The sequence below is a fragment of the Pteropus medius genome, unplaced genomic scaffold (genome assembly GCF_902729225.1).
Source record: "Pteropus medius unplaced genomic scaffold, Ma_sr-lr_union100, whole genome shotgun sequence".
NCBI classification, from domain to species: domain Eukaryota; kingdom Metazoa; phylum Chordata; class Mammalia; order Chiroptera; family Pteropodidae; genus Pteropus; species Pteropus medius.
In genome coordinates, this window is record NW_024353908.1 from 6,266,887 (window position 1) to 6,280,096 (window position 13,210).

The 13,210-nt window shown below is 37.6% G+C and overlaps 1 protein-coding gene across 9 annotated transcripts in view; it reads left to right on the forward strand.

Moving 5' to 3' along the window:
• FRMD4B (FERM domain containing 4B) overlaps window positions 1-13,210 on the forward strand; it is a 309,226-nt gene that overhangs the window by 214,991 nt on the left and 81,025 nt on the right. For all 9 annotated transcript variants that reach the window (XM_039851669.1, XM_039851670.1, XM_039851672.1 and 6 more), the window contains one exon: window positions 6,310-6,394. In XM_039851669.1, coding sequence (XP_039707603.1) covers window positions 6,310-6,394 — 85 coding nt within the window. The remainder of the gene's footprint in view (window positions 1-6,309; window positions 6,395-13,210) is intronic.

The following is a 13,210-nucleotide window of genomic DNA, read 5'->3' on the forward strand; positions in this document are numbered from 1 at the left end:
AACAGAGACTACCTCGACCACATGTTCAGTGGGCGAAACATTCCATAATGTGATATACAGCCTTTGAATATGGAAGGTTTGGGGCTGTCTGGCTTGGGGCTAACCCATTTGCTTTTACACCAGTTGGAGGAATCTCATTGTTTGTCTTCATCATTCACCAGGCCCAGCCCTCACCTCCGTATCCATCTTGCCTCTCCTGTCTTTCTTCCTGCCTCCTCAGAGCACTCCCTACTTTATCACGGAGTAAGGGAGCAGGCTGTTTTGCAGTTATGAAGGGAAGAAGCAGGCGCAAGGAATTTACCATGTGTCTCTGACACTTCATAACTGCCTGGGGCTGAAGACTCCCTCCCTTTTTGGACAGGTCAGAGCAAGGCCCTTCCCCTCCTGGGCCTCCAGCCCTTCTCTGGAAGATTCAGAAAGAATGGCTTTGTGGGAGAGGAGCAACCGGGCAGGTTTTTACAGGCTTACCTGGAGGGCACTCTCTCGTTCCCCTGGCTATGCCTGGAAATTCAGAAATAAGAAAGAGTTTTTCCTGGCAGGGGAGCATGTTGTAGGAACAAATAGTGCTTCCCTTGGGGAATTCACCAGGGGTGCACTCCTCCCGGAGATGAAAGGGAACTTATGGGACACCCACAAGCACTGCGTAGTAGCTTGGAGAAAGTGATGCGCTTGGAGAAAGTGAAATGTACTTAAATTACACTGCTATCTTCAGCATGCATTATAAAATGAGACTATAATATTGCAGGGTCATTACAAGCAATAAACAGAGATCTTCTTGCAGGGTCATTACAAGCAATAAACAGATCTTCCAGCTCAGAATGTGGATTAGGATCTCATCGAAATCTGTTTACGCAGGTGGCTTCAGTGAATGACTAAATTACCCACAACAGCTGAATGAAACCTGGAATGAGGCAGTTTAATTTAGCCCTTACTGGATGCAGGTCACAAACTCAGCATTGTTCAGAGTATGAAGTAATTGAGCAACTCCTGCCAATTCACCTTCTTGGAAGATATCACTCAGACATAGTGAAGAAAACAAAGAAAATATACTCAGTCGAGGAGAAAAAGTTATAAATGGTCGGAAGAGCATTCGTTTTTCCCATTCTGTGTCAAAACGGGCACTTTTGTAGCATTTCGTTTCCTTGAAGGAAGGAATTTAGGAAAGATACCTGGAGTTTCCATTCTTATTTTTATAGTTAAAGCTTTAAAGGAGTTCCCAACTAAGTCAATGCCTTTGGTACAGTACTGTCATTAGAGGAATAATAATAGTACAGTAATAATCACCACTACTCATTGACTGCTGAGCTAGCTACATGCCATCCACTATATTGAACACCTTTATAACATCTGTCATTTCTCTGATTTGTGGAACAAGTGAGGAAAGTGACTCTTAAAAGCCAAGAAGCTGGCCCAAGTCCCCAAGACCCATCAGTGGTGGTAGAGCTGGGGTTCAAATTAGTATCTCCCGAAACCCATGGTGTTGACTTTGACCATGATGAAAATATTGGCCACCTACATGTAAGAGACTGTTAATGGACAGCCCATTCCAAACAACCAGAGTGTTCTGCTTTTTGACAGGCACATGTTGTCATCTGGCTAACAGGCCTGCCTCCCCTCCAATCCATCTGTCATGTCGTTGAGGTATGATGTTCTGTTATCACTGATGAGTGGTTAGGTGAACACCGGTCCCATCGAGAAGGGAGAAAAAAAAATGCCACTGGAAGAAGCACGAAAAGTAGAGACAAAACCTCCCCAAGCAAATTCTTTTCTCAAAAAATTATACTTGTTATATCATATGAAGTTTCTGTCCAAAACATATGCCTCGTCAAAAAGCTTGAGTTCACTTTGATAATGAAAATTTAACCATGGACTTCATCTTCACAAAATCTTAGTGCAATTGTTCACAGTAAGCATGCAGAAAGGAAACAGTATCTTTTTGCCAAAAAAAAGAAAAAAAGCTAAAACAAAAGGTCTTTATTTTATGATTCTGGGGTAGTCTATTTCATCTCATGAAGAAGCCCTAGATTTTTATTTTTTTTTTCCCCCAGTTTATGGTACTTGCTGATAACTGTGCCTGGGGAGCCATTCTCCCAGAGAACCCTCTGTACTTTTCATACACTCTATAAATATGAAGTCATTACAATGGTCCCCTTCAGGAGAGATGGGATCCTGGATTCAGGGAGCAAGTAATCGGATGCCTAAGCAGAAAGGTAGAAGGCAACAGGGCAAGTCGCCAGAAAACAGTGGGAAACAAGATAGGGACCTATTTACTGGAACTGAGGTATAGTCAGGGGCCTGGGCTTCAGAAACAGGTGAACCCAGTTTCTAGTACAAAGGTATCTGTTCAGAGTTGGACAAGCCACAGTTGATTTGGTACTGAGCCATCCAGCTCCCTGCATATGGTTTCTTAAATTCTCAAAGACTAGCAAGAGGATTGGTCTGGCTAATATGCCCTTTCTCTGGACTGCCCTTCCTACCTTTGTTACCTGGTGAACTCATACATTCTTTAAGACTCAGTTCAACTGTCCGAGGGAACACTTAGTGTCTTATGGCACTTAGTCTTATGGATTTCAGTTTGGCTGCCTTCTCCCTCTTGTTTCATAAGCTGAGTTCATTTCATCCTTCTCTTAGGCCCCACTGCATCGTGTACATGTTATATTTCATTGTCATTGTTATTGTAGGAAAGCGTTCTATATCATATGGGTTGGGAATATGAACTTTAAATCCTGACAGGCCCAAGTTCAAATCATGGCTCCACCATTTCCCAGCTCTATGGCTTGGGGAAGATGCTCTGTACATCATCTGTAAAATGGGTTTATAATTTGCTACCTACAGCATCTGGTTGTACTGAAGATTAAATGAAATGATCCCTGTAGAGTCCTTTGTCTTGTCCCTAGCACATAGAAGCCTTCTATTATTTTGAATTCTTTGGTCGCCAGCAATAGAAAGCAATTGTGGCTAACAGAATTGAAGGAAAACAGAACTAACAAGGCCTCAGAAAAGATACCCAGGCCTCTGCAGGGATCTAGAGAGTAGAAAACAATGGACAATTTCATCAAGGTATTGCTAGCAGAACACTCGTCTCCAGCCACCTTTGATCTTTAGGTCATTCTAAGTGTATATATATATTCCAAGGTGAAAGAATCTGACTGATCTAGCTTGGGTCACATGCCCACACCTTGGAGAGGGAGCTCTTGTTGAGTAGAAGGAATGTGCTCTGCTCTTTTACATCCAGTCAGTGACCCTTAAAGCTTTTTGCATATGTGACTCCTGCTGTAGACCACTGCAGCTTTATTTATTTAATAAAACAAACTCGAAATTTTGAAAAAGTTTTGGAGGTAGGAAAATTTGAATGGACTGGATTTTAAATATTAAAGAATTATTATGAATTTTGTTAGTTCATTGAGGTTATGCTTTTAATGCAATCTTTGCTAGAGATAATTCTATGCTAGAGATATATATTGAAGTTATTAAAAGTGAAAGGAAAAAAGAATCACCAATTCTAGAGAACACCAACCCTGAGTTCCACTAATCTGACCTGGGACTTTTGTAGGCAAGGAGATCTCTTCCTCGGGGAGAACATTTCCCTCCTGATACTACTCCTATGACTTTTAAAAAGGTGTTTCATAGGTAAATTCCAAATCTATCACTGTTTTTTGTTTTTGTTTGTTTGTTTGTTTTTGTTTTTTGTTTTTGTCCACTGATCTGGTTCTCCTTTTTGAAACAATAGAGAACAAACGTACTTGTGTATGTGTTAACACGGGGAATATTGCACTGGTCTTATTTCACTGCCTATGTTTTAACATTGAGCTGCACAGAGTTATCCAGGGCTTAGCTTCCCACATAAATGCTGGTCAAATGAACCAGTAGAGGCAGCCAGGAGGAGATTCTGCTTAAGAGCACTGTCTATAGAGTCAAAGGGTCCCAGAGCAAGACCTAGCCCTGCCAGGTATACAAATCTCTAAAACTCAGTTTCTGCATCTGGGAAATGGGGATAGCGATAGATAAATCCCACCCAGTGTTGTTGTGAGAATTAAATGAAACAATGAATGGGAAGCACTTAGCACGTGATCCAGCACTTAAGTAAAAGCTCAGGAAATATTAACTGTGATATTGCTGCTGCCCTTTCAGGCTGCCCCCTGGAAGCCTGCTCATGTTTTCTTAGTTGAAAGGGATAAAAGTACATGCAAAAGCAAAGAAAGCAGGAAACCACCACCACCGCCTAGTTGAACCAGAAGTTCCTTCAGGATGCAAGGGACTTAGTTGGCCTCCGGGCCTCCTGCTTTGTGACCACCATTGCAGAGACTCACTACTCTCTGCTTCTGTTCCATCATCTCCTGCCGTTGACTCTTGTCCTTCTTCCCTGCCTCATGGTTTCTGCTTAGTACCTCTCTCTACCTCCACTGTTTCCCTTTTGACCTGTCTCTCTCAGAGACTATACATGATTGGCTTGTCCATTCTTTATCCCATATAAGGAGACTCTTTGGGGCTGAGCTCTCTTTTTCCAGCCCATCTCACAGGCCACCTTCAAGTCAGGTGGCTATCCTTTGTCCAGCAGTGGCCAGGGTAGGAGAAATTAGATTGATGAGAGAATACCCAGATTATAACGGATTCTGTCTTGGTGAAAGCCAGATTATGAATGTTTATCACACTACCCAAGAAATGCTCTTTACCTACAGTACTTTCCCCACCGGGATTCTTTATATCCTTCAGAATCCTGTTTTCTCCTAGCCTTCAGATATAATTCAAACCCCATCGAGTCCTTTAAGCCTTTCTAACCTAATGCAAGTTTTGTTGAGCCACAATAGTTAGAACTTCTTGAATCCCTATCATGTGACAGGCACTATACGGGCACTTCATGTATATCTCATTTAAATTACACTCCTTGGTAAGCATAATTATCCCTCTCTATAGACTAAAGTTATCTTAGACTCAAAGCTGAAGTCATTTCCACCAAGCCACATCGGATTAAATTCCAGAAAATGGATTTTTATTAATAATTGTTAAAATTTATTAAGTGTTTTACATATATTATCTAAATTAATCCTCCCCCAAACGCTGTGAATTAAGTACAATCAACACCCATTTTTAAAAAGACACAAAGAAGCTAAATAACTTGCCCAAGGCCACACATAGCAGTGGTACTCTCTATTCTAGGTCTTTCTGATTCCAAAGCCTGTTTCCCCCAACTCCTCATTTTTCTCCCTGCCTTAATCCTTAGCTTTCTCTTCTCACAAAACTAACACTCATCAGTCTTCATTAATATCACTTAAAAGTGAGATAAACCCATGTAAGTAACAATATAAAGGATTTATTCTCTTTCTGGAACTTCCCTTGATGATTCAACATTAGAGGTGGAATTTTTCAAAAGATTTTACATCTCAGTGATAAAATCTTTCATGGCCTTTTTCAGTTTTATGTATTTATTAAATGTTTTGTCATTGCTGAAGAGCGGGGGTGGAGCAAATGCCCAAGGCCTTTTGTGATTTTGCAGAGCTGAGGACAAGCTCACCATGCCACTTTAGCCATGGTTTATCTTGCTTGACTCTCACCACTTTGGGAGCAGGTTCTCCTCCAGGACCCAAACTGTGAGCTGTCTTGGGGCATTAGGAATCTTCATGCATTATTCATCAAGCTAGGGCTCCAACACTTAAGAAAAACCTCAGGGCCTAGGCTAGCCCAGTCTCCCACCCCAGAGCACTGGCCAGCTTCATCATTGGGAGATTATGAAAACAGAAATTGTGAAGGACTCCCCCACCTTCCTGCATGGGGCTGCCAGGACTCCTAAGTGAAGGACCTTCAGTCTGTGGCCACACAGACTGAACAAGCAAAAGTCCAGGAAACTGGGTGGGGAGAGTGTGGTTCAGAATACTCTGATTTGCATGAGAAAAGACCAAAATTAAGTACTACTAAGAGTTCGAGACTTCTGACCTAGGGAAAGCCCAAAGCCTGGAAGGATGAGAGAGAAGAAAGGTGTTATTGAAACTCCTGGTGGATGGGGGCTAGGCAGGCATGGGGTCTTCACACCCACCTCATGTCTGAAAACCACTAAAGTTGGGTTTGCAGTTGGATGCTGTTTTGGATTTCACTTTAACTCACCTTCCAACACACAAAAAAACGAAGAAATTTTATCTGCATATATGCAAACATCACATACGTACATACATGTTGCAGATTCAAAAAACGTGCAACCATCCCCTAGTTTCTCAAAATTTTTTCTCTGCTTTTAGGAAACTAAATGAGGAAATGAAATCATGCTGAGATAAGGAAAGAAATCTGAAGAAATAAACTTCTGTTACTGTTTTTCAGGTTTTACATTGAAAGCATCTCGTTTTTAAAGGATAAAACCACCGTGGAGCTATTTTTCCTGAATGCAAAGTCCTGCGTGCACAAGGTAAGGTGCCCTGTTTGTTATGTTCAGAGGACTCCAGATGGACTGGAGGTGTACAGAGAAATAGAACTGCTTGTGTTTTCATGTTCAAATGAATATAAAGCAAAAAAGGCCATAATCTTTTCCATTGATATTTCCTACCCCACTCCACCTCCCTAAAAATCCACAGCTCTTCTCAAATTCTGATTAGGAATGATAGCCATCTGCAGAGGAATCATATTCACACAGAATCCCCACAACTTTAAATGCAGCTAGTCCTCCACACAGAATCACCCAGAAAGACATAAAGATGGATCAATCCGATTGTGATTGCAACCTCACAAAAGTCAGACCAGAAATCTTTTTTTTTAACAGAATATGCTCCACATTTGCCATAATTCAAACCCAGACTTATTGAGGGGTCTCTGCTGAGAGCCACATGCTTTAAAGCCATGTTTCAGTTACCTGCAGTGAAGAATCTTTTTAAAAAAATAATTGTTGTATGTATCCAATCCATCGAGGACAGATTGCTTTTTGTAAAATTCAATAAACACGAATTGCTAGAAAAATGATCCTATGCTTGGATGTTGCAGCCATGTCAAATTGCTATAAAGTTTTAGCACTCTCAGTTCTTGTCTTATCTTCTTGTAGAGTAGCACTGTTTTTGAGGCCTCCACTCTGCCCTCTTCAAACCACACCCTCGGCTAGGGTAGGGAGATGTGCTCATGGGAGCTGGGCGCTCCTTTCTAGGTTATGGTCTCGGTGCTCAGGATGTCAGACTCCATGCCTACTTCGAGGGCCGGCAGGAGCCCCTTCTGCCCACTTATAGCTCCCTAAATCTGAGGGTGGCCAGGGACACTTGGATGGTGCCTGGCCTGGAGAGACAAGGGGGACATGCTGTGGATTAAGATACCTAACATTTGTACTCTTCTCCTAGGCTACCAAAATGTTGAGGGTGCTCCATTGCACACATATGGCTTTAATTTGTGTAAGACTAAACAAGAGCAGAGTTCTGCTCATTTGTTTTTCACAGCTTTGTTGAGATAGAATAGACTTTACATATTTAAGTATACAATCTTTAAAGTTTTGACATATATAATACCCATGAAACAATTACTATAGTCAAGATAGTGAATAAACCCAACCACTACAGATTTGCTTTTTCTCACAATAGATTAGTTTACATTTTCTAGAGTTTTATGTAAATGCAGTCATACAACAGATAATCTTTTTGTTTTCTTTCAGTGAGCATAATTATTTTGAGATTCATCCATGTTGTTGCATGTATCAATAGTCCATCCCTTTTAGTTGCTGAGTAGTATTCCATTGTATGACTATACTTTAAATTGTTTATCTATTCACCTGTATTTTTTTCTATTTTTTTCCAGATATATAATTTACTGATATATATTTGACATATAACATTGTGTAAGTTTAAGGTGTACGATGTGATGATTTCAAACACATGTATTGCAAAATGATCCATTCACCTATTGATGGACATTATATTAGTTGGGAGATTAATACAAATAAAACTACTATGAACATTCATCTTTGTAAGCATATATATGCTTTCTTTTCTCTTGGTTACATACCTAGGAGTGGAATGGCTAGATCATATGGTAGATATATGTTTAACTTTTTAAGATACTGTGAAACTTTTCCAAAGTGGCTGTGCTATTTTAAATGTTCACCAGCTGTGTATGAGAGTCTTAGCTCCTTCACATCCTTTTCCACACTTGGCATGGTTAGTCTTTTTCATTTTAGCCATTCTTATAGTTGTGTAGTATTATGTCGTTATGGTTTTAATTGCATTTCCCTGATGACATATGATACTGAGCATCTCTCATGTGCTTATTTACCACCAATACCAATATATCTTCTTATGTTTGAATTTTTTGCTCAATTTCTTTGAGTCGTTTTCTTGTATTGAGTTCTCAGTATGCATTCTGGATACAGGTACTTTATGAGTTATATGGATTGCAAATATTTTCTACCAGTCTGTGGCTTGCTTTTCATTCTTTTAATGTCTTTCAAAGACTATAAGGCTTTTATTTTGATGAAGTCCATTTTATCAATATGTTCTTTTATGGATTGTGCTTTTGATATTGTATCTCAGTAAACCTTGCCTAACTCAAGGTCACAAAGATTTTCTCCTGTGTTTTGTTCTAAAAATTTTAGAGTTTTTGGTTTTACACTTAGGTCTATGATTCATTTTGAGTTAATTTTTATATATGGCATGAAATATGGATTGAAATTCTTTTTTTTTTTTTCATGTGGATATCTAATTGTTCTGGCACCATTTGCTGAAAAGACTAGCATTTCTCCATTGCATTCATTGCCTTTACACCTTTTTCAAAAATCAGTTCTCCATATATGTGTAGATTTTTTTCTGGACTCTTTATTGTGTTCCACTGATCTATTTTAGACAACGTTTATGCCACTAGTATACTATTTTGGTTACTACAGATTTATAATGCATCTTGAAATCAGAACAAAATCTAACTTCGTTCCTTTTCAAAATTGTTTTATTTATTCTAAGTTTTTGCATTTCCATATGAATTCTAGAATCAGCTTGTCAATTTCTACTAAAAAAAAATCTGAGACTTACATTAAGATTGCACTGAATCTGTAGACAAATGTGGGAAGAACTGACAGCTTAACAGTATCCAGTCATCAGACCCATGTACAAGGTATACATCTTCAGCTATTAAGATCATCGTTAATTTCTCTCAGCAGTGTTTTATAGTTTTCTGTTAATAGGTCTTTTGTGAGAGTTATCCCTAAGTCTTTCATATTATTTGATATGATTGTAAATCATATCTTTTTATTTCAATTTCTGAAAGTTCATTACTAGTATATAGAAATACTATTGATTTTTGTATATTGATCTTGAATCCTGCAAACTTGCTAAACTCACTTTTTACTTCTGGTAGTTTTTTGTAGATTCCATCAGATTTTCTTTATAAATGATCATGTCATCTGCTAATAAAAATAGTTTTACTTCTTCCTTTCCAATCTGAATGCCTTTTTACTAGTTGTCAAATTTATAGGCATAGTTGTTCATGTTTCCTTATTATTTTTCTAACATGTACAGTCTGTTGTGATGTTACTTCTCGATCCTGATATTAATAATTCATGTCTTCACTCTTTTTCTCCAATTAGTCTGACTAGAAGTTCATCATCAAGCTTCCTAAGAACTAGCTTCTGGTTTCAATGATTTTCTCTGTTGTGTTTCTGTTTTTTATTTCACTGATTTCTGCTATGATCTTTATTATCTTTATCTTTTATCTTTATCATTTTCTTCTTCCTTTGGGTTTAATCCACTCCTCTTATTTAATTTCTTAAGATAGAAGCTGAGATCACTGATTTAAATGTTTCTTTTCTAAGATAGGCATTTAGTACTATAACATTTTCCCCTAAAGATTAATTTTATGGTATCCCACAAATTCTATGTTGTGTTTTCATTTTCATGCACTTAAAAAATTTTCAAATTATTTTTGAGATAGTTTCATTGGCCCATTGTTATTTAGAAAAGTGAAGTTTGGTTTCCAAATATTTGGGGATTTTAAGGAGATATTTCTGTTATTTATTTCTCATTTAATCCTATTGCGGTCAGAGAATACACTTCATGTGAATTAAATCCTTTTAAATTTATTGAGACTTGTTTTATGGCCCAGAATATGCTCCATCTTGGTAATGGTTCATGTGCACTTGGGAAGAATGTATATTCTTTTGTCATTGGGTGGAATATTCTCTAAGTATTAAATAAGTCAACTTGGTTGATAATGGTGTTCAAGTCTACTATGTCTTGTTAATTGTCTACTTGTAATCAAATAGGGGATATTGAAATCTCTAGCTATTATTGTGAATTTTACCATTCTCTTTGCAGTTCTATCCATTTTTGTTTTATATATCTTGAAGCTCTGTTATTAGGACATAAACATTTAGGATTGCTGTGTCTTTTTTATCATTGTAAAATGATCCTCTTTATTCTGGTAACATCCTTTATTTCAAAATCTGCTTAGTTTGATATTAATATAACCACTCCAAGTTTTTTTGATAAGTGTTAGCATGTTAAATCACTTTTCATTCTTTTAAAGTGTTATGTGTGTATATTTAAAGTATATTTCTTGTGAATAACATAATAGTTTCTTTTTTTTTTTTTTAATCCATTTTGGCCATGTCTGTCTTTTAACTGGTTATTTACACTATTTACACTTAATGTGATTATTGACATGGTTACATTTAAGTCTGTCATATTGCTATTTGTTTTGTTTGTCCCATCTGTTCTTTGTTCCTATTTTCTGCCTTCTCTGGATTCATTATTTTATGATTCTATTTTACCTCTTTTGTTGGATTATTAGCTATAACTCTTTGTTTTATTATTTCCAAATAACCAAATTTAGGGTTTTTTAGTATACATCTTTAACTACTCAAGTCTACCTTCAAGTGATATTATACCATTTCACATGTAGTACAAGAACCTTACAATAGTATATTTCTGTTTCTCCTCTCTTAGCTTTTGTGCTATTGGTGTCATACATTTTATTGTTAGAAATGTTGCATATACACATGACATTGCTATTGTTTTTGTGTAAACATTCAATTATCTCTGACTGCTTTGAAGATATTCTCTTTATCACTACTTTGAGTAATTTTAGTTATGAGGTGCCTTAATATAGCTTTCTTCATGCTTCTCGTAATTGGTGTTTATTAAACATCTTGGACTTGTGGGTTAATAGTTTTCATCAAATTTGGAAATATCTCAGCCCTTTTTACTTCAAATATATTTTGCTGTCCTCACCAATGCTTCCTTTGGAATCTCCAATTACACGTATAGTAGGCTACCTGAAGTTGTCCCACAGCTCAGAGATGCTCTTTTATTTTTATTTAATTATTTTTTCTCTGTTTTATTTTATATCGTTCCTATTGCTGTGTCTTCAGTTTCATTCATCTTTTGCATTCTAATCTGCCATTTATACCATCCTACATACTGACATTTTTATCTTTAAAAGTTTGACCTGGATCTTTTTTACATCTTGCGTATGACTCCTTAATTTTTGAACATATAAGATACAGTTATAATTATTGTTTTAATGTTCTTGTCTGCTTATTCTAATATTTGTGTCAGTTCTGGATGGTCTTGACTGACTAATTTTTCTCCCCATATGGGCCATGTCCTCCTGCCTATTTATATGCCTAGATGCTGGATATTGATTGGATGCTGGACATTGTTTAATTTTATCTTTTTGGTTGCTACATATTTTTAAAACACTTGTTTTAAGATACATTTTAGTTATTTTGATGCAGTTGATTTTTTTCAGGTCTTATTTTAGGATTTGGTAGGCTGGCCTATGGCTAACTATCCCCCACCACTGAGGCAAGACCTTCTTGGGTACTCTACTCAATGATTTATGAGTTTCAGTTTGGCTGGTGAGAACAGGCACCATTTCCAGCCCTGCTGGAGAACCACACACTCTACACTTTCATCCTTTCGGATAGTTCTTTCTCCAACTGGGTAGGCTCTTTTCATGCATGCTCTGATCAGTACTCTGCTGAATACTCAGAGGAAACCCTCTACAGATCTTCAGGATTCTCACTCTGTATAACTCTCTTTACTCTAGCACTCTGTTTTGCAAATTCTATTCCTTTTATCCTCTCAAGTCTCTCAGTTCTTTCTTCTCAACTCAGACAGCCCATCCTGCTCTATCTGTGTTTCTCTTTCATGGCTTTGAAATGTCATGGCAATAAGTGAGGACAATCACGGGGTACACCTTGTTCAAGATTCATTGTCCTTTGTTGCTTGATGTTTGGTGTTTTGAAAACTGCTGTTTCGCATTTATTGTCCTTTTGTTTTAAGTTTTTTTTCAGGTGAGAAGGTAAATTCAGTTCCCATTACCTCATCTTGGCCAAAATCTGAAATATTCAAAGCAGAGTTTTTGGTTAATTCAATGGAGAAATTAAAATATTCCCAGCACCAAAGGCTTTGTTACAGTCTCCTTTTCTGAGATTTGGGCCTCCTAAAGAACTCCAATGGTTGACTGATAAGTAAACACTTATATAGCAAATGCAAGATTTACTGAGTCAGGAAAACATTTCGCAAACAACATTTGATCATTGTCTTCTATGTGGAGAAATATAATTACTCCTTGTGATATTTTTCACACCCTAGCTGGCCATGGTCCAGTGAAATAGCCTTCTTAATAGATTGTTTGCTCTATTAATGATGTAAAGAAAGATAGGATGTAAAATTTTACTTGTGCTATTTATCTTATGCTCTGTATGCTAACTTCTGTTGGTCTTGAGGAAGTAATGAAAAGCAAAGTCCTTTTAAATTCTACCCCATCTTATGAATGTCAGTTCCTAGGATGTCTTTCTAAGTGGGACTTGCCAAAGAATTTAGAACTTCGGCAAAACATAACATGGTAAGGCAGTACGACATATGACTGTTATTGGGATAATTTTTTTTTTAATTCAGTTGGAGGAATTTAGAGTTGAATATTTTCTATCTAAAGTAATATGCAGATGGCTAGTAATAAACAATCCCAAGAGACATCACAGGATCCGGAAGACAATAAGGTAACAAAATTGGGCAGCTGTTTGGTAAAGCAGCTTTTAAATAGTTTCTTAGTCACGGCCACAGGAGTAAATAAGTTTTATGAGAACTTAGCCTCAGCTGTAGAACGTATGTAGGTGGATTACTAGTTGGTGAAAGTCAGTCTCTGATGGTAGTAGCTGCTGTTAATGCAGGGCTCACTGCTAGATCTGAGAGTGAATCGAGCCCCCTTCTACAGTGTAAGGAGGATATTCTTCCCAGCCATGATGTGTTCAGAACCT